We start from the raw sequence: 27,065 nt of genomic DNA on the forward strand, positions 1-27,065 counted from the left end.
TAAAAATGGCTAACATGCTAATATTTTTTATGGGGAAAAAACTGACATCAAACCATCATTACACTTTCACTTTGTAGGAAAACAAATAGGCTAGGTTTCGTTTACTGAACCCAGAAGCTAACAGCTTTCGATGTTGCTTTCAGTTTGATGAGCGAGTTCTCCAGTCCATGGATCCACAGAGTCTGAAGTTTTCATCCTCGCGGTGAACATGTTGTGTTATTGGGGAGCGCAGGTCCGAGAAGGATTCGGTCTGTTAAAACCCGAGCAGGTCAAACATGGAAACTGGGGGTTAAAATCCATCTGTACGAAATCAGCTGTTCAGGACATCTCAGCAGGGAAATGTTTCGTTGGATTCATCCGGGATGGGAAGGCGTCGGTGCTGAGACTGCGCGATAAAGACAGTGCCCAAGATGGAAAACTAAGTATGATAATAAATGTAGTGTTGGGTCCCTGCTGATGCTTTCTGTGGCAAAATGTGCTTTTCATTTAGCAAAAAGAATAATTTCTATTGGTCTAAGTTTACTCAAAATATTGATTGGAGGAAAGTTTGGGTATTACTTAATAAATATGTTATTACAAGTAAAATCAAAGAAATGTAATTTAAGATACTACACAAATTTTACCACGTTAAGCATTTTTAACCAGATTTATTGAAGACGTCAATCTTCTGATTATACTTACCAAGTTTAATATCTATCGATGTAAATTTAGCAACCTGAAATCTCTGTTTTTAGTGGTACTTAAAAAAACGAAATATTTATATAAATACCATTAAGGAGAGGACAAACAAAAAAGCTGTTAAAACTGTATATTTGTTTGACACTTTTAAGTTATTGTGAGTTAGCAAGGCCTAGCATCATTTATTTGTAATTAAAAAAATATTTTTCTGTTATTTTACCTATTGAGTTTTTGTATCTCTATAGAAGTTTTTTATTTATACTTAAAATTTTTGTATACCTCTGGCATTGTTTTGTATGTAACATTCTTGCATTAATAAAAAAAAGTAGTGTTGGGTACTTTTAAAAGTAATATATAACAGTGTTAAATCGTTTTTTAAAGTAGCTGAATGTGTTACTTATTTACTTTATGTACTGTAAAAAAAGTACAGTGTAAAAGTAATGACAAAAAGTCAACAATTACTGTATGTTTTATGTTGCTTTAACTTATTTTAATAATATTTTAACTTAAGTTAATCAGTTTTCAACTACATTTTTAAAGTTATACAAAGTTTAACTTAATATTTTGGTCAGTTTGATTGATGTAAGTGGAGATGACTAGAAAAGTTAATTGGATTCAACTCAAAAATGTAAGGCAGGAATATTTTTAACAGCATAAGGAAAGCGACATGAAATTTTGGCATTTTTTTAAAAAGGCATTTTGTAATGTATTACTTTTAAAAGTAACTTTACCCTAACACTGGATAAATGACACCCTAATTGCATGTAAAAAATGTAATTACATAATACTTAATAAATACATCATATCCTAATGTTAACGTGTGTTATTTATGTCTGAACAGAAGTTAAACTAATGAAAATATATGTTTCTATAGAGCAACTGGAGCTAAAGAAGGACAGAATCAGATCGATTGTCTGTGGAGAAGCTGGTGCGGTTCTTCTGGCTGATGGTGGAAAAGTTCTCGTTATGGACAAATATACAGTGTGCAGGTTTGTTCATATAAAGCATAACAGTATTAATTTCCTTAAGTATGATAAAACGTATATCTGAGAGATTTTTATGTCTCTGCAGGCCTTTTAAAGGTCTGGACAACAGACAGGTGATTCAGATTGCATGTGGAGACCAGCATTCAATGGCACTAACCAAAGGTATTCACAATCATTCTGTTTTCTGACTGAGATGAACTGATTTGATGAGAGATTTATTGAGCTGTTGGTCTTTCAGATGGTCAGTTGTTCGTATGGGGGGAGAACGCTCATGGTCAGTTGGGGTTGAAGAAAGAGCAAGCAGGCACTCAGTCTCCTCAACACCTCCAGAGTCTGTATGGGATCCCAGTGGCTCAGATCAGCGCTGGAGGAAACCACAGCTTTGTGTTGTCTCTGTCTGGAGCCGTGTTTGGGTGGGGAAGCAACTCTGCTGGACAGTTGGGTCTCGGAGACACTACAGGTCTTCTTATTTCATCATGATGAAAACATTTATCATGTCTGCCAGAGCTATATCATAATATGAATGTTATTCTCAGATTTGAAAGCAATCAATGTTGTCTTGTCACCACAGACAGATTCGTCCCTACAGTTGTAAAAAGCTTGAGTGGAAAGAAAACAGTGTCCATCTCATGTGGAGGAGAACACACTGCTACTCTTTCAAAGGTATTGTGGTTGAATTATATAGCACACTGGGCAGAGATTAAAGTAGTAATTGGTTGATTTTTTTTCAGGGAGGCACAGTATTCACATTTGGATCAGGAGGTTTCGGTCAGCTTGGGCACAACTCATTTAAAGATGAACATCACCCACGACTGGTTGCTGAACTTTGGGGATCTAAAGTGTCACAGGTCACATGTGGGAGGTAAACTAGAGTCTTCAGAAGCTTTAGTTACTTGGTAGGATGGTTGTAAATAATGTAAACATTGTTCAGTAATTAAGCATTTGATACTTTCTTGAACAAAGACATCACACTCTTGTATTAGTTGCATCAACAAATCTAGTCTACTCATTTGGATGTGGGATGCAAGGGCAGCTGGGAAGTGGAGAACAGATCAAGCAGTCTGTGCCGTTACCAGTGCTTCTGCCAACTGGTAATTATAAATCATCAGCAATAGGCTAATAGGTTTTGAATATGTTCATATTAACAGTGTTAATCAATGATCAAAATGTAAATATTTGTTGCACACAGATTGTAATCGTGAGTTTACAATGGAGAAACTCATCGCTGGGGAAAAACATTCATTTGCCTTGTTTTTCAAAGTGAGACAAACATTTATAATTAAATATATTAAGAATTTTAATAATACACTACAATAACTTTAGCATTTCTTTTGTAGAATCCTGGGAATGAGTCTGCAAAACCTAAATCTAGCACGAAAGGAGGTATTTTGACACTAAATTACAAAATGATTGACCGCTGGGTGTCTGGAAGTTACCCATGGGCAACAGTAAAGAAGTGAGTGTTTGATTCAGTGCTTCCATTTATTTTTTATTTCATTTATTTTTTATGTATGTCATTTATTATGAAGCACGTTGGGCTGTGTTTATATTCATTTTTGTTTACATGTGTCTATGAAATACTTTTTAGTCAATCAGATCATTCAAAGGTTCATTATTCCCAGATAGCAACGGCAGGAACTAATAACACAGGCTTATCTGGGAAGTTCGAATCATGTTTACTGTCAGTGAAAATATTCTTAGGCTACACATATTTACGTCGTCCTCTTTCAAACCGCCGTTTTTGTCTTTTTGGCGCCATCTTGTGACAGAATAATAAGTATGTCAGCGTATGCTACATTCAATCGGTATGTTTCTGTTAGCTTTACATTAAATGATTAAAGTGAAAATATTATTACATATTTATGTCGACATCTTTCAAACCGCTGTTTTTGTCTTTTTGGCGCCATCTTGCGACTGAATAATAAGGCCAGCGTATGCTGCCTTCAGACGGTTTGTTTTCTGTTAGCTTTACATTTAATTAGATGTTAGAAATTATTACTGGGCAGAACAACATTTTTTTGTCTAATTGTTTAGTTTTGTGGCAGGTAGCCATTAAATAAGTTGGATAATGTACATCTTGTCAGTAAATTTTTCACAGAATAAAGCCCTTCAATCTTATACAATAAGGCTTTACATTGTCCATTACTTATTGTATTGTCTTTTTGTGTTATTATGTTTGTATTATGATATTGTCATACCTTAAAGTGCTCCCTGTTGGATTACTAAAGATGTTAAAATGAAACTCCATGATAATAATATGCAGGCGACACGGTAGCTCAGTGGTTAACACTGTCGCCTTATAAAGAAGGTCACTGGTTCAAATCCCGGCTGGGTTAGTTGGCATTTTTGTGTGGAGTTTACATGGTCTTCTCTGTTCGCGTGGGTTTCCTCCAGGTGCTACGTTTTCCCCCACAGTCCAAAGACATATGGTATAGGTGAACTGAATAAACTAAATTGGCCGTAGTGTATGTGTGTGAATGAGTGTCTATGGGTGTTCCTCAGTACTGGGTTTCAGCTGGAAGGGCATTCGCTGTGTAAAACATATGCTGGATAAATTGGCGGTTCATTCCGCTGTGGCGACCCCTGATGAATAAAGAGACGAAGTCAAAGGAAAATGAATGAATGATAATATGTTAGTGTACAATGTTCATCTCAAATAATTAATGCCAGATTATATAATCCATGCCAAAGTGTGTCAGTACCTGCTTTATGTCTATATTTAATAAATATTAGAAAGCATAAAACAATTTATCCAAAACTCTTGTCATAGTAATTCATGTACTGTTCATGGGTAATATTTACAGGGAAATCAAAAACGTCTTCTCATCTGCTGTCTGCTTAAATGGAAGTTTTCTCAAACCAAGGTAAGTCACAACCAGATAGATATTAGCCATTTTATTTATGTATTTATTTAAAATGTTGCCTGAAAATTAAAACGCTTAGACCATAATTTTGTGTACATTTTTATTTTTGTAGCCTCGATGAACAGGATTTTGAGCTGGTTGGGAAAGCTTTTTCAAAGTTATTAGAGAATGAAAAGGTGATCTCAGAGGTAATAGCATAATTTAGCAAAAAACTACAAAAATCTGTTTCATTTAAATGTAAAGCTGCTGTAATATCTGCCCATGACTTAAGAAACATTACTTATTAATAATACATTCACAATAAAAGCATTGACTATAAACAAGATTTTCACAAACTAAAGAACTAGTCAAATTAATGTGCAAGCTTCAGGTGTGGGCATACAGAATTAAACCGTATTAGTTTGATTTGTATATTACAGGTGGTGAAGGTGGTTCAGCAGACTCTGTTGCCGTCTTTGAACCCAAAGCCAGCTCATGAGGAATCGCTGAGACTTTATCTTCTCCTCCCTGGGCTAATCAAAGGTCTCGAGCAACACCAAAGAAGTGAACTTAGTAAAGCTCTGGCCTCCAAAATCCTGAAGCTGAATCCTGAAGCTTGTGAAATGTTAGGTAAAGCTACAATAGATTAACTTCAGTAGTGTTGTTGTCTGTGTGCTTTTCTGTGCACTACTGTAGGTGAATCACATTACAAACTTCAATTTGAAACTTTGACGTAGAAGCCAAGTTCATATTACGTTTTTGAAAGATAAATATTAAGTATTTTGAGAAGTATGGAGACCAACTTGATCTTTATTTGAAGTACTTCAAATGAGTCTATTTTGGTGCATTTAGTGCTCTGATTGGTGGAATTTGCTGTTATGGATAATGTAGTTGCTCTGCACAAATTTTGAAAATACAGTCAATTAATAGTAACATTAAAACATACATAAATGAGCTCAAACCATGTCTGTCTTTTAAGAATTTTCAGTTATTGCCAGTGATGAAACGGTCGAGGTTTTCCCTCAAAATTGAGCTCTTTTAAATCTATTGGGAAAAAATTGTGGCTTTTTTTTCTCACAATACTTTCATAACATGCTGCTACCGCTGAAATGTTTCTTTCTTATGGATACAAAATGAAAACTTAATCGTATTAGAAGAAAATTGACAAAGGAATGCATACCTGGCAACCCAAAAGTGCAACAAGTGAGCGTGTAAAACTGTCTAACAGCACGTCACATATTAAATGAGCATAATGACAGTTAAAGGCACTATTAATTCATGTTGTCCCACCTCAAATTAACAATTATTAAGTTAATAAAACAAATTGAGGTGGATTGAACATAAAACAATTAGGTTGTCCCAAAAATCTGTTGTTGTTTTGGCTTATTTTAAATAAGTAATTTGAACAACATCAAAAAAAAAAAAAAAAAAACTGAGTGTACCAAAATATTTTTAGAGGATATTCTAGACCTTTCCCTTTTGTGGCAATCAACTGAAAAATATTGGGGTAATTTTCTTTCTTTTGGGAGGTTTAAGTTGTCGTTGGGGTGGAGGAAAGTTTTCTTGCAACTGGCAACCCTAGTAATTAATCAAAGATTTCCCTGATATAGCTCTTCCAGAACCCATTGTTCTCTTTTATTTTATTTTAGAGATGTTCTGGTCCAAACTTCCCGATGACTGGCTCAAAGGCTTGGTGAAGCTATTTCACAATGAATCTGCTGATCTGATTGACGATATGTCTGTGTGTGTAATGGATCCGGATCTCAAATACCTGCAGAACTCATTACAAATCCTTCAGATGGCCTATAAGGTGCCTTTTTACACATTGGATCACAATGAATGAAACTGAGCCTGATCATTATTGAAAAAGTCTTTCTGTTTGTGAAGGTCTGTTGCGGTTCACACAGTGACATCACTATTAGTGATTTCATCATTTATGAGATCAGTGATCTTCTAGATGCGGTAAGAACTAAAAATAATAACTTTTTTTTATAATTGAAGGGAAAAACAAAATACCAAAGAATTCTTTTTTCTATTCCAATAGCTGGAGGCCACCATAGAAGACCTGGGCGATTGGGATCCATTCATGGATTATGTTTACATGATGAATTTGAAAGATTTTTACATCGTAGGGTTCAATCTCACATTGATACTTGAAGTTATTTTTCTGAATTGTTCTAATATTAGTCCTTTTCATCTTTTATTTCAGAGAACACTTAAAATATTGGTCAAGTTCCCTTTTGTGGCTGACTATGCATCTAAACGGAGAATGTTTGATGTAAGTTAGAGATGTGAGGATGACATGCATATGCCAAATATATGTAAATGCTAATGCTGCACGGTGGCTCAGTGGTTAGCACTGTTCCTTCACAGCAAGAAGGTCACTGGTTCGAGTCCCAGCTGGGCCAGTTGGCATTTCTTTGTGGAGTTTGCATGTTCTCCCTGTGTCCGCGTGATTTCCCACGGGTGCTCCGATTTCCCCCACAGTCCAAAGACATGCTCTATAAGTGAACCGGGTAAACAAAATTGGCTTTAGTGTATGAGTGTGTGTGAATGTGAGAGTGTATGGGTGTTCCCTAGTACTGGGTTGCAGCCGGAAGGGTATTCGCTGCAAAAAAACATATGCCAGAATAGTTGGCAGTTCATTCTGCTGTGGTGACCCTTGATAAATAACAGACTAAGCCAAAGGAAAATGAATGAATGAATGAATGCATTAATATTATGCAAATGCCATTGTTTAAGCTAATGTAATCATACTTTTCTTAGTCCCTTGAGAACGAACAGATACAGAGAACTGCAAACAGGTTTTTAAGGAATGACAGTTTCAACGTGTTGCACGTAAATAGAGAGTCATTGTTGATGGACACACTGAAGTATCTCAGGCAAAACACCCACTCATTTTCCCAACCATCAAAGGTTCGTAAATAGCACTAGAATGCAAAACATCTGATTTGGTAGTTCACAATGAGATTTGTTTTGGAAAAGGTTTAAATGGAAATGTCCCCTGTGCAGGTGGCGTTCATCGGGGAGAATGGAATAGATATGAGGGGTTTATCAGCAGAATTCTTCTCCCTTCTCTCCAAGTCTCTTCTTAAATGGGATAAAAAGGTTCTGGAAGTTCATCCAAGTTCACTGGTTTGGTTCAATCCTCATGTACGTTCTACAGAATAAATTAGCGTTTCCCCTTTATGTGGTTTTATTCATATATTAATATGCAAAATGCTTGACTTTCAGTATACACGGGGCAATAAGAATTTCTATCTTGGAGTGATCTGTGGAATGGCGCTCTACAACAGACATTACATCAACATTGACTTTCCACTGGCCTTATTCAAGAAACTCCTCCAGCAGAAGCCCAATCTGGATGATCTAGATGAGCTTTCACCTGTGGAGGCCAGGTAAACACCTGAAGACTACAAACCCACCCTTTTTTCACAATATAGGTATCATATTTTAATCATACTTTCAACATTTCATATTAGATGTCTGAAAAACCTTCTTAAGGTGGACGAGGAAGTAGTGGAATTGCTCTTTTTGGATTTCACAGTAAGGATTTGTATGGCCACATTTTATATGGGCATACGGCTGTTTAAATCTATTTACTTGTGCTATTGTTTCGCTTTTTCAGGTCAAAGGGCATGAACTGGTTCCAAATGGAAGTCAAATTCTAGTGAACAAAGTTAATAGGTATCTATCGAAGTATTGAACACACCACCGTTTATTTGCCGAAAACAAATGTCTAATGATGCTGTTGACTTAGAATTTTCACCAGATGTCAATAACAACCAAATTAATCCATACATACAAAGAAAACAAAAGAAATTAGTTTAGAAATTAAGTTATGTGTAATAAAATGAAATGACAACGATAAAAATTGTTGAACACTTGAAGGGGAGGTATAAAAGGTAGTGAAAGCCCAGACCGCAGCTGAAATCTCTCAGTAGTTATTGAGCAACCCTTGTTAGTCTTCAGTCTATCTATCTATCTATCTATCTATCTATCTATCTATCTATCTATCTATCTATCTATCTATCTATCTATCTATTCATCCAAGATGCATTTTAAATTTTCAAACTTGTCTCGACTTTCTAATCCATTACTGCTGAACACATTACACAAAAAGACAACTGAAAAAGTACTATAGACTATACTAGACATGCTAACATTTTGCACTGCTAGCTTTTATATTTCAAAATAAGAACACTGTGTTTTTTCATACAGACAGAAGTATGTGGATTTATACATCGACTTCGTGTTCAACAAGTCTGTGAAGACTCAGTTCGAGCAGTTTTCGAGAGGTTTCTCTAAGGGCTGCCCGCTCGATGCATGGACTATGTTTCACCCTGAAGAGCTGCAGGAGCTTCTCCACGGCTCTCCTCAATATAACTGGAAGGAGCTTCAACAGGTAAATGGATACTACTTACAATTTGAAAGTGTGTTGTAAATATCTAAGTACTTAAGACTTGTTCCGCTTCAGTCGGCTTCCTATGAAGGCTGTTCTGCCTCTGATGAGCTTGTCAAGAACTTCTGGACTGTTTTCTTTGAGCTTTCTGAAGAGAACAAGAAGAAATTTCTGAGTAAGCTTGAGTAATTTGCATAATTAAGAAGGGTTTTTATTGCCTCTCAGCTTCACTAATTCTCTTACTCTTCAGTGTTCTTGTATGGAGCGGAGCGTGTACCTGCTGGAGGTTTCTCAAAGCACCGAATCAAGATTTCTCAGAGAGACTGTCCTGATCCAGATGACCATTTACCAAAGGCCCAGACCTGTTTTGGCAGATTAGTTCTTCCAAAATACAATGATATCAACACACTTCGCAACAAGCTAATACATGCAATAAACTTTTGTGAGTTTTTTGGTCTAGAGTAAACATCTCTCAACATTCCAGATGTCAAAGTTGTCAATATAAAAATATATGCAATAAAGTGCATGCTGCTGAACATTTTGGTTTGCAGTGCCTATACCGTATGTAAAACGTTACTCGAACCATGTGGTTTCATTTTCCTTGAGTATCCTAATGTGCATCACAAATCACTATTATGTTGGAAAACATGTTGTATAGTTAAAAATATTTAAATGTGAGAGAAATTTTGTTTCCTAATATTTTTAACTGGCACTTTCATGGTTATGCATGTCATGTTTTGTGTTATTTAAACAAGCTTAATTAAAATCGATCTTCATTTTGAGTGAACTATCCCTTTAAGTATCGGTTTCGTTTTTCAGTCAATATACACAGACACTCATTTTAAAACGCGTTTACAATTTACTGAATACTCTGGTAAAAATAGACTTCAATAATAGGTAGTCCTAAACAATATTCTTCATTTTTGGATGAACTATCGCTTTAAGTTTTGGTTTCGTTTTCCAGTTAAACGCAACAATCCAAAGGGGAAAAAGCGATGGCTAGTCCTCGGACTAGCCAATTCACGCGCCGTTAAATACACTGGACTGCTGATTTCGGAACACTTCCGTTGTTCTGGGAACACAATCAGGTTTAATTTGGGCTGAAACCAGTATTTTGCTGTTTGGCTTTAGTGTTGTTGCTTTCTGTTTAATATGAGTGAGTTTTCCGGTCCATGGATTCAGAGAGCCTGAAGCTTTCATCTTCGCGGTGAGCATGTTGTGTTATTGGGGAGCGCAGGTCCAAGAAGGACTCGGTTTGCCTAATAAAGTCAATATCGGGAAATGCGGCATTAAATCCATCTGTCCAATATCAGCTGTTCATGACATATCAGCTGGAAAGAGTTTCGTTGGATTCATCCAGGATGGGAAGGTGTCTGTCCTGAGATTGCGCAATGAAGATGCTGATGAAAAACTAGGTATGAGTCTTTAAATCATACTTAATGTGTTTAAAACAATATTATAACTTTAGATACATGTCATTTATTTTAAATTTAAAGAACATTACCTATATTTTTAATTATTATTAATGTTATTAATAATTTTGATAAGTTTTTAATAAGGGTGACAGTGGCTCAGTGGTTCTGTCGCCTCACAACTAGAAGGTCACTGATTCGAGTCCCAGATGAGCCAGTTGGCATTTCTGAGTTTGCATGTTCTCCCTGTGTTGGCGTGGGTTTCCTCAGGGTGCTCCGGTTTCTCCCGCAGTCCAAAGACATGCACTATAGGTGAATTGAGTAATTTCACCAAATTAAACATATACTGGATAAGTTGGTGGTTCATTCTGCTGTGGCGACACCTGACGAATAAAGGGACAAAGTCAAAGGAAAATTAATGAATGTTATTCATTCATTCATTTTCTTTTTAGCTTAGTCCCTTTATTCATCAGGGGTTGCCACAGTGGAATGAACCACCAACTATTCCAGCATATGTTTTACACAGCGGATGCCCTTTCAGCTGCAACCCATCACTAAGAACAGGGCTGGACTGGGGGGAAAAAAATTAAAATCGGCCCTGGCATTTTGGGCCAGAGCGGCCCAATACATACAATCAAAATGCTACCCATATGTGTATGTCCAGTATGTTTATCAACTCCCATTTTATAAAAACACAAAAGCCATATGTATTAAATAAATACAGACATTAATCTCAATTTAATTTCTGTATACTGTCCATAAAGATTTCTGTTGGTTCTAAAAAATACACTATTCATTCATTCATTTTCCTTTGGCTAAGTCCTTTTTTATCAGGGGTTGCCACAGTGGAATGAACCACCAACTATTCCAGCATATGTTTTATGCAGCAGATGCCCTTCCAGCCACAACCCAGTATCACTCATCACTCAGTAAAACACCCATACACACACTCATACACTACAGCCAAATTAGCTTATTCAATACACTATTCACTCAGCCTTTATTAAATAATAAACATAACAAAAACTGCCTGCTGACGCATGAGTAAATATTCAAAGGAAACACTGTACTTTATAACCTCATTCACCTCATCATGCTTTCTGTTTCACTATCTTAACAATGAAAACATAATATAAGAAAATGTATTTCATTTTAATATTATGATAACCAGACACCAAACGGCTTTGTGTAACGTTAGCTACATATTTATATGACCATCATCTTTACTCAGGGCCTATAACATAACTGCCTTCTTTCATTTTCATTGAAAAGTACGAACTTTACTGTCTCTTTTGCTGAATATCAGTTTTAATAATCAATAATGGCCATTATAAAAGTATAACGTATAATAAATTTATATGATAAAGGCAAGCAATCAGTCGAGGTCCAGAATCAGTGTACGTGGTTACATAAATTAATATATTACCTTATCTTTGAACTCAGCCAAAACAGAGTTACCTGAGAACAAGTAATTCAAAAGACCGAAGAGTTGATAACGTTAGATATAGAGACAATATGAATTTAATATCATGTTTAACAACTATAGTGAGATGAGGTCTAGCAGTAGATCTTTGATGAACTGTCCGACATGCACTATACTCTCACCTGGGTTTTTTTATGCTCAAAGCACCTGCTGACCTATACTGGCTGCAGCTCATGACAGAGTGTGTGGTCACGTGATGTGCGTTTTTAGCCGTGTAGTATGGACAGAGAACTTTTCAGAACCGCTAAATGAAACGCCAGTGTGTTTCCCGCAATTTATCTGCGCCTCCCTTTCTGTTTCTTCTCCATCTCTGATTCTTGACTATTTTGACAAATACACACCGACGTTACACACTCACACAGAGCCCAAAATAGGAGTTTGTGATTGGGCCAGCACGATTTCAATAAAGAAAAGAACCAATGGGCTGCAGATTATGTCACATGGGCCGGTCTGTGCGGGGAAAAAGGCATCTTACTTTCAGAGTGTCACAGATCACAGCATCGTCAATTAATTAGGCAGAAAAAAACGATAGGCTGCTAAGCCTTTTACGGGCCGATCAGATCATAAAACCATGATCAGCCCGGCCCAAAAATTACTCGGCCCAGAGGGAAACTGCCCGGTCTGCCAGATGGCCAGTCCTCCCCTGACTGAAAAACACCACACACACCCTTTCACACTCATACACTACGGCCAATTTAGCTTATTCAATTTACCTATAGCGCATGTCTTTGGACTGTGGGGGAAACCGGAGCACCCGGAAGAAACCCACGCGAAAACAGGGAAAACATGCAAACTCCACACAGAAATACCAACTGACCCAGCCAGGGCTCAAACTAGTGATCTTCTTGCTGTGATGCGCTCGTGCTACCCACTGTTATTAATAAAATTATAATTTAATCCAGAACCACTTCAGCTTCAGAATGAGACAATCAGATCGATGGTCTGTGGAGAAGCTTGTGCCGTTCTTCTTGCTAATGGAGGAAAAGTTCTCATTATGGACCAATCTACAGTGTGCAGGTTTGATTATGTAGGAAAAACAGCATGGATGATTGTAAATGATAATGGCATTTATATCTAACCTATTATCTTGTTTTCAGACCTCTTAAAGGTCTGGACAACAGACAGGTGATTCAGATCGCATGTGGAGACCAGCATTCAATGGCACTGACCAACGGTATTCACAATCATTCTGTCTTCTGACTGAGATGAACTGATTTGATGAGAGATTTATTAAGCTGTTGGTCTTTCAGATTGTCAGTTGTTCGTATGGGGGGAGAACGCTCATGGTCAGCTGGGGTTGAAGAAAGAGCAAGCAGGCACTCAGTCTCCTCAACATCTCCAGAGTCTGTATGGGATCCCAGTGGCTCAGATCAGCGCTGGAGGAAACCACAGCTTTGTGTTGTCTCTGTCTGGAGTCGTGTTTGGGTGGGGAAGCAACTCTGCTGGACAGTTGGGTCTCGGAGACACTACAGGTCTTCTTATTTCATTATGATAAAAACATTGTGTATAATGTCAACCAGTGCTATATCATAATATGAATGTTATATGGAAGCAATCAATGTTGTCTTGTCACCACAGACAGATTCGTCCCTACAATTGTAAAAAGCTTGAGTGGAAAGAAAACAGTGTCCATCTCATGTGGAGGAGAACACACTGCCACTCTTTCAAAGGTGTTGTGGTTGAATTATATAACACACTGGGCCGAGATTAAAGTAGTAAATGGTTGATTTTTTCAGGGAGGCACAGTATTCACATTTGGATCAGGAGGTTTTGGTCAGCTTGGGCACAACTCATTTAAAGATGAACATCATCCTCGTCTGGTTGCTGAACTTTGGGGATCTAAAGTGTCACAGGTCACATGTGGGAGGTAAGCTTGTGTGTTTCAACACTTTAACACTCTCATGCAACACATGGTAATTCGTTGCGTGTGTAAATTAGATAATACCAAAAACGAGTTTGTCTGGTTAAGAGTAAGCTTTTTCTTGCATGAAGACATCACACGCTTGTATTTGTGGAACCGTCAAAGCTGATCTACTCATTTGGATGTGGGATGCAAGGGCAGCTGGGAAATGGAGAACAGGTCAATCAGTCTGTGCCGTTACCAGTGATTCTGCCAACTGGTAATTTTAAGTCATATTTTAGCAGTAGCTTATTTTATCATGATTATTGTCTTTGTTCTAAACTAGCTAAATATTTGTTGCACGCAGATTGTAATCATGAATTTACGATGGAAAAACTCATCGCTGGAGAAAATCATTCCTTTGCCTTGTTTTTCAAGGTAAGTCAAGCAGTCCTCATTCAGAAATAGTTAATGTGGCATATCAATAAGTCTTAAATTGTCACTTTTTTTCTAGAATCCTGAAAACGAATCTGAAAAACCTAAATCCAGTTCAGATGGAGGTATTTTGACACTAAATGACAGAATGATTGATCGCTGGGTGTCTGAAAGTGACCCATGGCCAATTATAAAGAAGTGAGTTGTAAACTAGAATGACAATGTTGACATGATTTTGTATTATATTTCGTCCCTGTCAGTCCTAAAATATTTTGCAAATGTGTGTCAAATTGTGTTGGGATCTTAATGCATTTGCCTTTCTTTTATTCTTACTAATTAATATTAATTTTACTATGCAATTACTATTTTCACTATTAAGTAATGAATCTTAATCTTAAGTATAAGAAGAATCTTGTTATTTCTTTAGAAATATAGTAATGTAGTAATGAAATAAAGCAATTTAATATGCTGAAGTAATGCATATGAATGTTAAAAAGGTATTATTCTATAATTTACAGTGAAATAAACACAGTGTTCTCCTCCGCTGCCTTACTGAATGGAAGTTTTCTCAAAACAAGGTAAAGTTAGGTAGTCTTGTCTAGTAATCCAGACCTTATTTAAAATCAGTCAGTCTCATATTTATAAAAATGTGTCTCTGTAGTCGCGATGAACATTATCAGACGTCTGTGGAGCATTGTGGCTTGGATTTTGATCTGGTTAAAACATCCTTTGCAAAGTTATCCGCAAATAAAAGTCTGATTTCAGAGGTAATGATGATCTAACATTGACATGTTCATTACATCTGAACCAAATAGACGCAGCGAATGTTATTTTTGTACCTCAGGTGGTGAAGGTGGTTCAGCAGACACTGCTGCCATCTCTGAATCCAAACCCAACTGGTGTGGAAGTTCTAAGACTTTATCTACTCCTCCCTGAGCTCATCAATGGTCTCAAGAAACAAAGAACTAAACTCAGTGAAGCTCTGGCCTCCAAAATCCTCCAGCTGAATCCTGCAGCTCGCAAAGTGCTAGGTAAAGCTGGAAAACATTTACAACACTCAGGTTTGTGGCCATGTTGGATTCGTCAACGTATTTTATGTTATATTTTCAGAGATGTATTGGTCCAGACTCCCTGATGATTGGTTTCAATGCTTAATAAAGTTATTTCACAAAGAATCCACTGATCTGATTGACCAGATTTGTTGTGATGAAACTGACCGTCAGTCAACTAGACACCTGAAGAACGTTTTGGAGATCCTTCAGATGGCCTATCAGGTGCACTTTTTTTAGACACTAAATCACAGTTTTAAATGCAAACTGATCATTGTTTAATAGTTGTTTATGTCTCCGTTGTGAAGGTCTGTTGCAGTACCAACATCAAAAATCATGATTTCATCATTCATGGGATCAATGATCTCCTAGACCAAGTGAGAACTGAATCATTTTTGAATTCAGTTCTGATTTTTGGAGGAAAACCAACTTAACGAATTTTCTTTTTCTATACCAATAGCTGCAAACCACCACGGCAGACCTGCTCAGAATGGCATTATACTTGCAAATCAACGAAGACTTCCATGATAGGGTGAAACTGGAAGATTCCTACTTTGTGGGTATTGAAGGTCTCTTGCATGATACACATGATGATCCTTATTTAAGATATCTTATGCGCCCATGTATCTTTTTTTTCAGAGAACAGTTAAAATATTGGTCAAGTTCCCTTTTGCGTCTGACTTTATAACTAAACAGAGAATGTTTACTGTAAGTCAGAGATTAACGTATTATGCATTTCATATATTATTTGATCAACTGTCCTGTGACAAAATTGTACTCTCTGTAGCTCTTGCAGGAGGAATTTTTTCGGAACTTATCAAACCTGCCAATGGTATATAATTTTGGCAACGTGTTGCATATAAAGAGGGAATCAGTGTTGATGGACACCCTTCAATATCTTAGACAAAACACTCACTCATTTATGCATCCATTGCAGGTAAAGGAGAGAAATGAAATCAGAGTTAAAATGTCTGAAAATGATTTTTACCTTAATGGAAATGTCTCCTGTGCAGGTGGTGTTCATCGGGGAGAATGGAATAGATATGAGGGGTTTATCAGCAGAGTTCTTCTCCCTTATCTCCAAGTCTTTTCTTAAATGGGATAAAAAGGTTCTGGAAGTTCATGAGAGTTCACTGGTTTGGTTCAATGCTCATGTAAGTAAGTTCGACAACATTTATTCACATTCCCCCGTGTGGCATTTTTCATTGATGTGAATGATGCTTATGTCTTTCAGTATACAAGGGGCAATAAGAATTTCTACTACCTTGGTGTGATCTGTGGAATGGCGCTTTACAACAGACATTACATCAACATTGACTTTCCACTGGCCTTATTTAAAAAACTCCTCCAGCAGAAGCCCAATCTGGATGATCTAGATGAGCTTTCACCTGTGGAGGCCAGGTAAACACCCGAGGTTTTTACTGTTTCTCGAATGGTTTTTAGAGCAGATCACGTTTTAATTGTACTTTTATAAATTCATATTAGAAGTCTGAAAAACCTTCTTGAGGAGGATGAGGAGGAAGTAGTGGATTTGCAACATTTGGATTTCACGGTAATATAGTTTGTATGGTTGACTTATATATACAGTAAGTCTACAATACCTTAGATGATTAACTGTTGTCATGTGTGCTGTTATTTATCTCTGCCAGTGCAAAGGGCAAGAACTCGTTCCAAATGGAAGCCAAATTCAAGTAAACAAAGTTAATAGGTAGGTAAAGTTGTCTATCTATCTATCTATCTATCTATCTATCTATCTATCTATCTATCTATCTATCTATCTATCTATCTATCTATCTATCTGTCTATGTTCATTCCATCCATCCATCCTTCCATCCATCTGTTTATCTATCTATCTATCTATCTATCTATCTATCTATCTATCTATCTATCTATCTATCTATCTATCTATCTATCTATCTATCTATCTATCTATCTATCTATCTATCTATCTATGTTCATTTCATCCATCCATCTGTTTATCTATCTATCTATCTATCTATCTATCTATCTATCTATCTATCTATCTATCTATCTATCTATCTATCTATCTATCTATCTATCTATCTATCTATCTTCTAGACAGAAGTATGTGGATTTGTACGTTGACCTTGTGTTCAACAAGTGCATGAAGACTCAGTTTGAGCAGTTTTTGAGAGGTTTCTCTACGGGCTGCCCACTCGATGCGTGGACTATGTTTCACCCTGAAGAGCTGCAGGAGCTTCTCCACGGCTCTCCTCAATATAACTGGAAAGAGCTTCAACAGGTAAATGGATACTAGAGACTTTTTAGAGACATTTGCCACAAACTTTTCACATTTATTTCATAGCACACCTGACTTGTTCCGCTTCAGTCGGCTTCCTATGAAGGCTGTTCTGCCTCTGATGAGCTTATCAAGAACTTCTGGACTGTTTTCTTTGAGCTCCCTGAAGAGAACAAGAAGAAATTTCTGAGTAAGCTTGAGTAATTTGCATAATTAAGAAGTGTTTTTATGGACTCTCAGCTTCACTAATTCTCTTTCTCTTCAGTGTTCTTGTATGGAACGGAGCGTGTACCTGCTGGAGGTTTCTCAAAGCGTTCTCTGAAGATTTCTCAGACAGACTCTCCTGATCCAGATGATCATTTGCCAGAAGCCCAGACCTGTTTTGAAAGATTGGTTCTTCCAAAATACAGTGATATTAACACACTTCGCGATAAGTTAATACATGCAATAAACTTTTGTGCTGTGTTTGGACGAGGGTGAACTTGCCTAAGATTCCAGACTTCTCAATCCCCAAAAATATGAAGTCAAGTTTGTTGCTAAACTTTGCATCATTTTAAAGAGCCCCTGTTATGCAAATAAAAGTTCATATTTTGGTTTTGGGGGTCTCCAACATCAGGCTGATTCTCGACTCTTTTTGAGAATCAATATTTTTAAACATAGTGCACTTTAATATTTAACCCTGATAGATGTTTTCATTCCCTTCATCCATCTATCCATCCATCTATCTATCCATCTATCTAGGCAGAAGTATGTGGATTTGCATGTTGACCTTGTGTTCAGCAAGACAGTGAAGACTCAGTTTGAGCATTTTTCAAGAGATTTCTCTAAGGGTTGCCCACTCGATGCACATTTATTATGGAATGTAATTAATATGCATGTCATCTCCAAACCTGTTATCTGATGTTCTTTCAAACATGTTTGATTATCTAAATAAACAAAAAATTCAAATTATGTATTTTCTTTTATTGTATTTATCATTAACAGAGTCAACATAGACAATTCACTCATTCATTTTCCTTCAGCTTTGTCCATTTATTCATCAGGGGATGCCACAGTGGAATAAAATTGCCAACATAGACAATTACCAAGTAGTTATAATGTTCCTAGATTCAAAACAAACCAATATTTAAACTATTAACTAGGGCTGCACAATATTGGAAAAATATGACATTGTGATAATTCGATTTGTTGCAATATAGATTGCGATATGAATATAATTTCACTAGATGATTTAAATAGCAATATTTGGAAAGATTTCATTAATTTATATTGACAGGGTCAAGTCTTTCTCTATGCAGTGCATCTGTATAAAATATATAGCATATATAAATTCGACAGAGCTAAAATAAAAGTTAAATAAACAGTGCTTTATGGTTTTCTAGGGAGTCTAACAGTATTTAAATACCAAAAACTGAACATTCAAACGTAAAATAACATGGTCATCATTATATACATCCATTTTAAACAATAATATTTTATCATATCTTTATCTTTTAATCATTAATTAATAATCTAATCTGTGATGTGATGCTCAAACTATACATTGTTCAGCCCTACTGTTACAGTTTTTCTCAGTGGCTTTGGTGCATTTCTCACAACACTATTTACATTTGCACAACAGTTAATGCATTTCTCAAAACAATTAGTACAAACTGCAAAACCTAGTTGATAACCTGCAAAAGCGTGTCACTTCCTCAAAATGGATAGCTCATTCCTCTAATGCAAGTACTGATGTCAATGAAAGTGTCAGTGTCATCAAGATGAAAAGTCCTGACACCATTGTTTATGAACAGGATAGTCAAATGGCTTTATCATGTTTTCATTATGACTGTTTCCTCTGTACATTTTGTCCAATGCAAAAAGTCAGATTTTGGTGACACTTCCTGAAAATGCGCAAGACAGCACTATATACTATTTGCACAGCCTTTTGAAAACTACAGTGAAAGTTAGACATCATTGCCTTTAGTGAGGTATCTGAGTACAAGACACTGAATATGTAAGTTTCACATTTTTACTGCACGTGCTCAGTTAATTCTAATTTATTGACAGCATTGTGCAAAAGAATAAACACACCCTTATTTACAACAAACATAAACTTCCTTTGGGTAGAGAAGTGCACAACTGTAAACAGTATTGCAGTACATATTGGAACTGAACCTACAACATACAGTACACAGGTCTGTAAATCATTCATTACATTGTTCAATTTAGAAGACATTTTTAGGAAAAAAAGATTTAAAATTTTTTATAAAATTTGCTTGTCAGATTTTGACCACTAGTTTACAACATTTTTGTATGTAATGACTCAAGTAATAAAATGAGGACTATTAGTTTTATATGGAATGACTATTCAGCCTTCACAACTTCAGTTAATTTTGACCGACATAACAAGCAAATGTTATAAAACAACAGAGAGTTGTATGAAAGCAATTGATGCATGTCCAAAAGATTTGCAATTTGTTGGAAGGAATGAGAAACTGCTACTATGATGTGCACAAATGACTAATTGTTTTGAGAAATGCATTCAACTGTTGTGTAAATGTAAATATTGTTGTGAGAAATGCACCAAAGCCACTGAGAAAAACGAACAAGGAAGAGATAGAGTCTTATAATAACCTACTCTCAAAGCATTTGCTACATGCAATGCCAGTTTTTATCCAGCAGACGTCAAACTTGATCAATGTTTAGGGTGTCACCTTCACACCGCTTGTTTTGGTAGACAGGTTTGAGCCAATTAACAGATTGAGGTAAAGATAGTTTATTTACACATTCGGAGTTTTTCCATAATACTTTAATTTCACAAAAATATTCCTTGCAAATTCTAAATAGTTAAATTATATTAGCAGCCAATCATAGTAGCCTACACCGTTGTTCACAATCAAATAAAACAGTCCAAATGTTGATTGTTTACAGTCAAATAAAATGGTACTAATGTTTCAAGTCATACTTACATGTGATTTCAGACCGAGTAGCATGGTAAACAATATAGGAAGCGTGTAAACAAGTTGTCCCTGAATGAAGGTTTACTTCAATAATCAACAGCAGGTGTTTCTCGTCACTGACGCTACAAATATCCCCTCGGCATTTCATTTTCTGTAATAAGACAGTCAGAAAAAGTAAATAAGCACTACCCGATGTAAAGGCAAAGGATGTTGCTGAACTGTCTTCTCCTAGTTTTCCTCCACACTAATCATTTAGCGAACGCGTTTGATTTGGACGCCGCTAACGCTGACCCAATGGTGGAATGGAACTTAATGGAAAATTTCACTTTTGCCAATGATGATTCTGAAAGTGTTGAGTTTATCCCACGGTCCAAAGGCGATTCAACGCGTCCTCTTCTAAAGCTACCAGCGTCTGTGCGAATATCAGCACAGCAGCTCCACAAAGAGCTTTTCATTCCAGGAAGAGGGGGTATCCCGGTGCCTCCGCAGGTCAGGGAGATGCTTCTCCCTAAAATAACAAAGCCTGCTTTTTCAGGTGTAACCGGGCGGAGGAAGCCGATAGAGCTGTTGTGTCATCTGGACCGCATTTACGTGAGAGTCCTGAAAAGTTTGTTCTCCAGCCACAGCGCGCATAAACACTTGAGGCTGGGCACATGTCCTGTCAATAAACAGACGAGAACTCACTATTATTTTTTGTACAATCTGAAAAGATGTGGATTGAAGCGAGGGGTGGGCGACTATTTGTTTTGTCTTAACGCATTGAGGTCAAGTTGGGTTTAATATTCGTACATAAATTCAGTGACAACTTGTGACACACTCCCTGTGTTGTTTATCGTGGTACTTTAAATATTCGGTCTGAAAACAGACGTAAGTACGACGTCAAAGCAACATTAGCACTATTTTTTTTTTTTGACTAATCAATGTTGTACTTTAAAAGTCATTGGCTGCTAATGACTTCCATGATTAGCACCGGCAAAGAATGCTTTTCTGAAATTATCTTATTGAAAAAGTCTAAATGTGTGAATATAAAACCAATCTGATCTCAATCCCTTATGTCTGTGATACCTCTGTTGATGTGTTGCATGTTTTATTTAATTGCAGGAAGATGAAAATCGTATCACTTACTCGAATACTCTACGCTTTAGACCTGTGGTCACCGGTGTGATTGTGAGGGAACTGCCTTTTACTGTGCCTGTTCGATGTAGTTACGCCAAGTAAAAAACAAGAATTTTTAATATTTCTGATCGGTACACCTACGTTTCAAGTTAAATAATTTGTTTTGTTTTTTGAATGTCATTTTAAGGTTCCATCGCTCTTATCAGACTGGGTTCTTGCCCATTATTACAGGAGGAACATTTTTCAGGAGTTTACAAAGACAAGGAGCAGAGACCACACTTTCTGTGATGGATGGTATGTTAATGCTGTTTTCCCCACCTTTTTTTCCCCATAACTTTTGCTGCACGGAATTGGGGGGACGAGAGAGCTTAACGCACTGCAATTTAAGAAAGCACATGCAATTACAAAAAACACCAGCACATAAAGAAACGATCTTCATCAGTTTGACAGCACCATGTTGCAAATTCTCACAATACAAACAATGAAGAAACATGCAGCAATTTGGTCACAACACTTGCAAATATCCACGTAACACAGTGGAAATGTTTCTAGGGGGCCCTAAAAATGTGCTGTTTGGACAAAGACTGTAAATTTGAAAAAGTGTGTCATTAGTTGGCTTTAATAGAATTACAAGCGGAGTCTGTGTCTATAATAATATAATGGTTAGCGTCTCTACGGTGTCAGGAAAAACATTGTTTGTATCACTTGTCGTCATTTCCTGTTTTTAATGGAGCTTAACTTGCACTGAACTGGAAGTCATACTGCTTAAGTGTGAACTGATTTTTAGTTTTATCTGTTTCCAGATTCTTGGAACTTGCTTGGGGTTGAACCAAGCTTTGAGCTTGGCAAACCCGTGTGCTTTGAAGCCAATGGCCCAAATATGGATGCGAGCCAACGATTATACCTGAACCGTTGCTTTGTCAGTTCCTCTCCAAACTTTCAGGCAACAGAAAAATATTCTGTCATAGAAAATTATGGGTAAGATAATGTCACGCTCATTTACGAAACCTTGTGTTGCTATTTACACAATAAAATTTTATCTATCTATCTATCTATCTATCTATGGTTGGTATAAAAAGCAGTGTAGTGTACGGTAAAAGTTAAGTTAATTTGCCATCCTACTGCGCAACACTACATGTTTGCTATTGCAACCGTGGACCCGTGTGACGTAGGTTGGTAATTCCTCTATATTGGAGTTAAATACAAATAAGCCCCTGCAATTAGCAAATGAGAGTAATCCAATGACAAATGGAGAAAATGAAGTCCTGTCTAACCTTAATGCTTTAAGATTGTAGCTTGTCAGACTGTACATAAATGATCACCGTGTTAAACTGTAAGTTGTCCCCAAAGTTGTTGAGCTGATTGCGTCATCAGGATCAGCGCTCCAATTGATTATTCTTTGGTTCTTGTCATAAAAGAAGTCACACTGCAGAAAAGTGCCACTTAAACAGCCAAAAAAATTTACATGGGGGTATATAAATCACACAGTGCAAGTCAAGTTTTACATTGTGTATAAAATAAAGAGAAAAAGATGACTGCAATCTTAATTTCATCTCTACTTTTATATCACCTCTGTGTAGATGTCTTATGGACAGCATGAACAGCGCTCTGACAAAGTTCTACACCACTGATAACAACCTGACCGTGAGATTTTGTATTGGAGCTTTTCTGTTTAAAACAAGGGTTCCCAAGACAAACTCTAAAATGGTATGAAATGTTTTACCTTAAGTATGTCCTTTTTTTAAAAAATTTATTTGTTTGGTTTGTTGTCCGTTTTAAATCTCTTCTTATGATAGCCCCTGTATATGCATTGTGAGATGGACATAGGACCAGAGACTCCTACGCCTGAAACCAAATCGTGTACATATGACGCAAAAAGCAAGACGTGAGTTTTACATGCACAAATTTTCTCTCAAATTATAGATTTTTGGTTCTACTGATGCAACTTTTTTCCCTCCTATACATCCTTGAGGTTAACTTTTTTTTTTTTTAAAGCATCTAAAACCAAGTAGCATTTGTCCATCTTTTTGTGCTTTAGGTGGACTGAGCTTTATGGTGATTCTTCTGTTTGTGACTGCTGTGAATCTACATGTTCTGCTGATCCAGAGCCATCTGGTCAGTATACTTGATTCCCTAAATTAAATTTGACTAGCCCAAATTGTTGAGCAATTTTTTCTTGTTTCTGACAGATAAGACAATGATCAGCAGTAAGTCCTGGGACATGAAGATAAAAAAGGAAGTCTCATTGCCAGAGGAGTCCATACCGGAGTTCGTTTTACCTTGCCATGATGACACCGAGTCATTCTGGGAATCGCAAGATTCTTAGAGGACATCTTTTATAGATGGCATATGTTTTAAGTTGGACCGTAACAATGCCATGCTTTGATCCAAGTGGTTATTTCATATTAAGTAAACTGAGTTCACTCGAGCATTTTGTCTTTTACATTTTAATTGCACCCCAAAAGCAAACAATGAGTCAAGACCACTCAAGCCCAAAGTATACCTTAATTTGTGTGTACGTTGGCGTGAATTCAAAGTCAAATGTACATTAAAGTACGTTATGCTACAGTCAACATTTGAACTGGATCAAATCCTTTCAAGAAAGTTGGCCAATGACTATTAGGACTAACACCAACTGTTTTGATCCACTTCAAATGTTGACTACTGTCTGTTTTATAGTTTGTGAACAAAGGTGATTGACACATGCATTAGAAAAATTGATTCTCATCCCTAGCTTGCACTTTCTGTCTCCAAAAAAAATTAGATCATTTGTACTTGTTTAAACTAGAATTTATCTTCTAATCCCATCACATGCACTCATGATTGGCATTCATTGTAGTTTCACCTTGGCTGTGAAACAAGGCCCAGTGTTGCCACATTGTGGACAAACCAAATATTGCAAAGACAACTGAAAGTGTATGTATGCGCTGACTTCTATGTTGTATTAGGTTAGACAATTTGCATACTGTTTGATGAAATTGTCCTGTACACAAACCACAAAGTATACTCAAGGCTTTACATTCGTATCTCAGGAAAAAGTACACAATTCTAACAAGTTTTCAGCACATCCCATTTTAAAGATGGTTCTGCTGAAGCACATTTCTCACTGATCCATATTCATGTATTAGCACTGGCATGTTCTTGATCATCTCCAGCAAGTGTCTATAGGTTTTTAAATACAACTTGTCATCTGACAACAGCGGCAAAAACAAGTTAATAGGTTTTCCCTCTGTGAACTCTTTAGGAAGTTCGATTTCACTAGGAATGAGGGGGTTTGCAACTACAACATGGTCAAGCATTTTAGCTTTAAGTTTCTCCTCGAGAAAAGTGAACAGATCATTGAGCCTGCAACCCATCTGCTCAGGCTCCCAAGATAAAGTGTTCTTAAGTAGAAGATGTAATAGCGCAGTCTTTAAGTGGTAGCTTGCAAGCCCACATGGCCCAGTCAGGCCAGTTTGGTGTTTGTGAAGAAAGGAAAGAATCTGCAGGCAATAAATATGGCATGCGTTGTCTGGAAGCGAGTTGGTTAGGTGTTGAAGAAGAGCATTTTCATAACGTGCAAAACATACAGGCCAGTAAGTGTCTGAAAATACATCAGAGGGAAGATATGACATCAGATGTACCTCCGAGTCTTTAAACCTGACCACAGGTGTAAGTCTGAACAGAATAACCCGACCTGACCTGAACCGAACTTTGAGACTTCCAGGGTTTTCCCTGTTCCGAAACATGAGCTCAAAGTCGTACTTATGGCTTATCTCATTCCATGCTTTCCTAATGGTGCTCTTAAACCACTTCAAAACTTTTGTTTTATCAAGATATGAGCTATTCTCTTGGCATAAATCATTAATGCAGTTGTCAGGATCATGATCATCATTTTTGTTATCTAGATGTAGGAGACACAACAGGTCATCGTCATTATTATCTACGTTGGAATTGCTGCAATGGCAGTTGCCTGAATTTTTCACCATCTTGACTGTGCAACTGTTCGGTGTGGTTGAACCTCTGTTTTCTTTCAAAAGTGTAAACTCAAAGCTATATGCCTTTGGTGGGATGATGGGTACATGTAAGTCGCACACAACACTCTGTCTTGAAGCCCATTGCTCATAAAAGCTGCCAATGCCAACAAAGTCCTCGATCTCCATATCTGAACCTGCAGTGCTCCTATTTCTCACAGTTTCCAAAAGGTTGTTCACAAAACCTTCAACAAACTCGCAAGTTTGCCAGCTGTGATTTCGTGGGAGCACAACGCATTGGTTATGGAAGCTGATTAAGGTTTTGTAATCGATGTTAGAAACTATTTTGGAGACATTTGTGGATCTCAACATCTTCTTCTGCATTTTAGATCCCTTCCTCAGAAACATTCTCAAAAAACGAAATAACGAAATTAATGAATATGTCCTCCAGAGGTAATAGATGAAAGTGCAATCTTGGTCACTCGATAACTTTTCCTGAGGTTTTGTTGTCAACCTTTGGCTTGAAGTTGGTATTTTTTGGTCAAATCCTTCATTAGTTTTATGTTCACGATGGGTGTCGATCCGGTCATTTTTTGGCTCTTCCGGATGTTCGGCTTCCCCCTGAGACACATTCTGGTCCACAGTTGACCCTAAGCGGACTTGCTCATTTGTTAGACCTTCACTTGCCATATGCACAGTCCATTTGTCTTTGTCAATACTCAATATTTCCTGGTCATCTGGTGCAAATGCATTTTGGCCGAACTCGTTTTGCTCCCCCATCAGGGACATTTGCTCTTCATGTAGCACTTTTGTCTTGACATTTGGCTCAATTTGTTTAACATCTGACATGTGGTCCTCTATTGGCAGCTTGCGATGACTCTGTGATGCTTCCTGATTTGAATATGGCAGCTCTATGGCAACAGCTTGCTCTCCTTGTTCCAGCTTTGCCTTCTCCTTCAGTAGAAAGTGCTCATGGTCTTGCATGCTCACTATAATGTCGTCATCTTGTTCGTGAAACACATTGTGATCCTTTGAGAGTAGTAGACTCACAACCACGACAAACACGTTTAGAAGTGTGTCCTCCATCCTATAAGTGAAAAAATATACTTCCTGTTTAAAGCTGTTTTTATCTATTAAAGTATATGAAAATCTAGAAGCTACATCAGAATTATCAGTCAAAATCAATGTTCGATAGACATCAAATACAATAACTGCTGCTTTATAGTTACGTTAGCACATTTGAGATCACATCAGATATTCTCAAATATTAAATCATTTACATTTATCTTTACTGCTCAATTGAACCATGTTTAAACAAACAAACAACTTAAATCTTTAAAAAAAACAACTTACCTTTTATTACCCCACCTAAAAGTAGGACAACCGTCTCTCTTGTCGAACTGAAATGGGCTAAAAGTGTTTTTCGCAGAGCTCTGCTCAGTTTTCTGCTTCTCACACAGGATGTACCCTGTCAAAAGTTTGAGTTTGACAGCACACTTCCTGAATACTGTCCTGTGGTACAACCCTTTCCTCTTTTTTTTAAATAGTACACCGGTTGCTTATCTTAGCATAAAAAAGACATGCAGGTTTGTAAGATTGTCATGCATGAACTCCCCGAAAAAGTGAATCAATCAGCATAAAAAAATAAAGCTTCTGGATGTATTAC

General features: G+C 37.0%; 4 protein-coding genes across 5 annotated transcripts; 3 read left to right on the top strand and 1 right to left on the bottom strand.

Moving 5' to 3' along the window:
- Positions 1-7: 7 nt before the first annotated feature.
- On the top strand, positions 8-9,582 carry herc56.2 (HECT and RLD domain containing E3 ubiquitin protein ligase 56.2). Its single transcript, XM_056466224.1, has 24 exons — positions 8-422; positions 1,553-1,667; positions 1,750-1,826; positions 1,903-2,124; positions 2,236-2,327; positions 2,396-2,526; positions 2,628-2,755; positions 2,854-2,924; positions 3,002-3,120; positions 4,469-4,528; positions 4,641-4,716; positions 4,948-5,137; positions 6,157-6,317; positions 6,395-6,469; positions 6,552-6,635; positions 6,717-6,785; positions 7,274-7,423; positions 7,520-7,660; positions 7,742-7,905; positions 7,990-8,053; positions 8,136-8,194; positions 8,729-8,912; positions 8,985-9,084; positions 9,160-9,582. The coding sequence occupies exons 1-24, from the start codon at positions 209-211 to the stop codon at positions 9,372-9,374; spliced, it is 2,961 nt and encodes a 986-aa protein (XP_056322199.1). The 5' UTR covers positions 8-208; the 3' UTR covers positions 9,375-9,582.
- A 194-nt stretch (positions 9,583-9,776) lies between these two features.
- herc56.4 (HECT and RLD domain containing E3 ubiquitin protein ligase 56.4) lies at positions 9,777-18,296 on the top strand. 2 transcript variants are annotated; one of them, XM_056456586.1, is made up of 24 exons: positions 9,778-10,324; positions 12,707-12,821; positions 12,902-12,978; positions 13,055-13,276; positions 13,383-13,474; positions 13,541-13,671; positions 13,797-13,924; positions 14,012-14,082; positions 14,159-14,277; positions 14,598-14,657; positions 14,741-14,846; positions 14,924-15,110; positions 15,190-15,353; positions 15,437-15,505; positions 15,589-15,684; positions 15,768-15,836; positions 15,916-16,065; positions 16,142-16,282; positions 16,363-16,529; positions 16,614-16,680; positions 16,778-16,836; positions 17,208-17,391; positions 17,479-17,578; positions 17,654-18,296. In XM_056456586.1, the coding sequence occupies exons 1-24, from the start codon at positions 10,123-10,125 to the stop codon at positions 17,866-17,868; spliced, it is 2,991 nt and encodes a 996-aa protein (XP_056312561.1). In that variant the 5' UTR covers positions 9,778-10,122; the 3' UTR covers positions 17,869-18,296. The 2 variants fall into 2 exon arrangements, with proteins under 2 accessions (XP_056312562.1, XP_056312561.1); XM_056456587.1 differs by lacking the exon at positions 17,654-18,296 and having other exon boundaries at positions 9,777-10,324; positions 17,455-17,548.
- Positions 18,297-20,537: 2,241 nt separating this feature from the next.
- On the top strand, positions 20,538-23,859 carry zp3c (zona pellucida glycoprotein 3c). The gene is made up of 8 exons (XM_056466349.1): positions 20,538-21,059; positions 21,432-21,544; positions 21,634-21,740; positions 22,250-22,424; positions 23,027-23,153; positions 23,243-23,331; positions 23,485-23,561; positions 23,636-23,859. The coding sequence occupies exons 1-8, from the start codon at positions 20,538-20,540 to the stop codon at positions 23,770-23,772; spliced, it is 1,347 nt and encodes a 448-aa protein (XP_056322324.1). The 3' UTR covers positions 23,773-23,859.
- A 46-nt stretch (positions 23,860-23,905) lies between these two features.
- LOC130235901 (inositol 1,4,5-trisphosphate receptor-interacting protein) lies at positions 23,906-26,861 on the bottom strand. The gene is made up of 2 exons (XM_056466461.1): positions 26,753-26,861; positions 23,906-26,486 (listed from the first exon to the last, which is right to left on the bottom strand). Exon 2 carries the CDS (start codon positions 26,483-26,485, stop codon positions 24,521-24,523), a length of 1,965 nt encoding a protein of 654 aa, XP_056322436.1. The 5' UTR covers position 26,486; positions 26,753-26,861; the 3' UTR covers positions 23,906-24,520.
- Positions 26,862-27,065: the final 204 nt, after the last annotated feature.

Source organism: Danio aesculapii, chromosome 1 (assembly GCF_903798145.1).
Source record: "Danio aesculapii chromosome 1, fDanAes4.1, whole genome shotgun sequence".
Taxonomy (NCBI): domain Eukaryota; kingdom Metazoa; phylum Chordata; class Actinopteri; order Cypriniformes; family Danionidae; genus Danio; species Danio aesculapii.

What these genes read in the sequence shown, in the direction of transcription:
- herc56.2 (XM_056466224.1), top strand. Translation starts at nt 209, where the DNA reads ATGTTGTGTTATTGGGGAGCGCAGGTCCGAGAAGGATTCGGTCTGTTA. An exon ending in ACCAGTGCTTCTGCCAACTG is followed by an intron (nt 2,756 to 2,853) that starts GTAATTATAAAT and finishes TGTTGCACACAG; the next exon opens with ATTGTAATCGTGAGTTTACA. An exon ending in ATGAAAAGGTGATCTCAGAG is followed by an intron (nt 4,717 to 4,947) that starts GTAATAGCATAA and finishes TGTATATTACAG; the next exon opens with GTGGTGAAGGTGGTTCAGCA.
- zp3c (XM_056466349.1), top strand. Translation starts at nt 20,538, where the DNA reads ATGTTGCTGAACTGTCTTCTCCTAGTTTTCCTCCACACTAATCATTTA. An exon ending in GATGTGGATTGAAGCGAGGG is followed by an intron (nt 21,060 to 21,431) that starts GTGGGCGACTAT and finishes ATTTAATTGCAG; the next exon opens with GAAGATGAAAATCGTATCAC. An exon ending in CCAAGACAAACTCTAAAATG is followed by an intron (nt 23,154 to 23,242) that starts GTATGAAATGTT and finishes TTCTTATGATAG; the next exon opens with CCCCTGTATATGCATTGTGA.
- herc56.4 (XM_056456586.1), top strand. Translation starts at nt 10,123, where the DNA reads ATGTTGTGTTATTGGGGAGCGCAGGTCCAAGAAGGACTCGGTTTGCCT. An exon ending in TGCAGCTCGCAAAGTGCTAG is followed by an intron (nt 15,111 to 15,189) that starts GTAAAGCTGGAA and finishes TTATATTTTCAG; the next exon opens with AGATGTATTGGTCCAGACTC. An exon ending in GAACAAGAAGAAATTTCTGA is followed by an intron (nt 17,579 to 17,653) that starts GTAAGCTTGAGT and finishes CTTTCTCTTCAG; the next exon opens with TGTTCTTGTATGGAACGGAG.
- LOC130235901 (XM_056466461.1), bottom strand. Translation starts at nt 26,485, where the DNA reads ATGGAGGACACACTTCTAAACGTGTTTGTCGTGGTTGTGAGTCTACTA.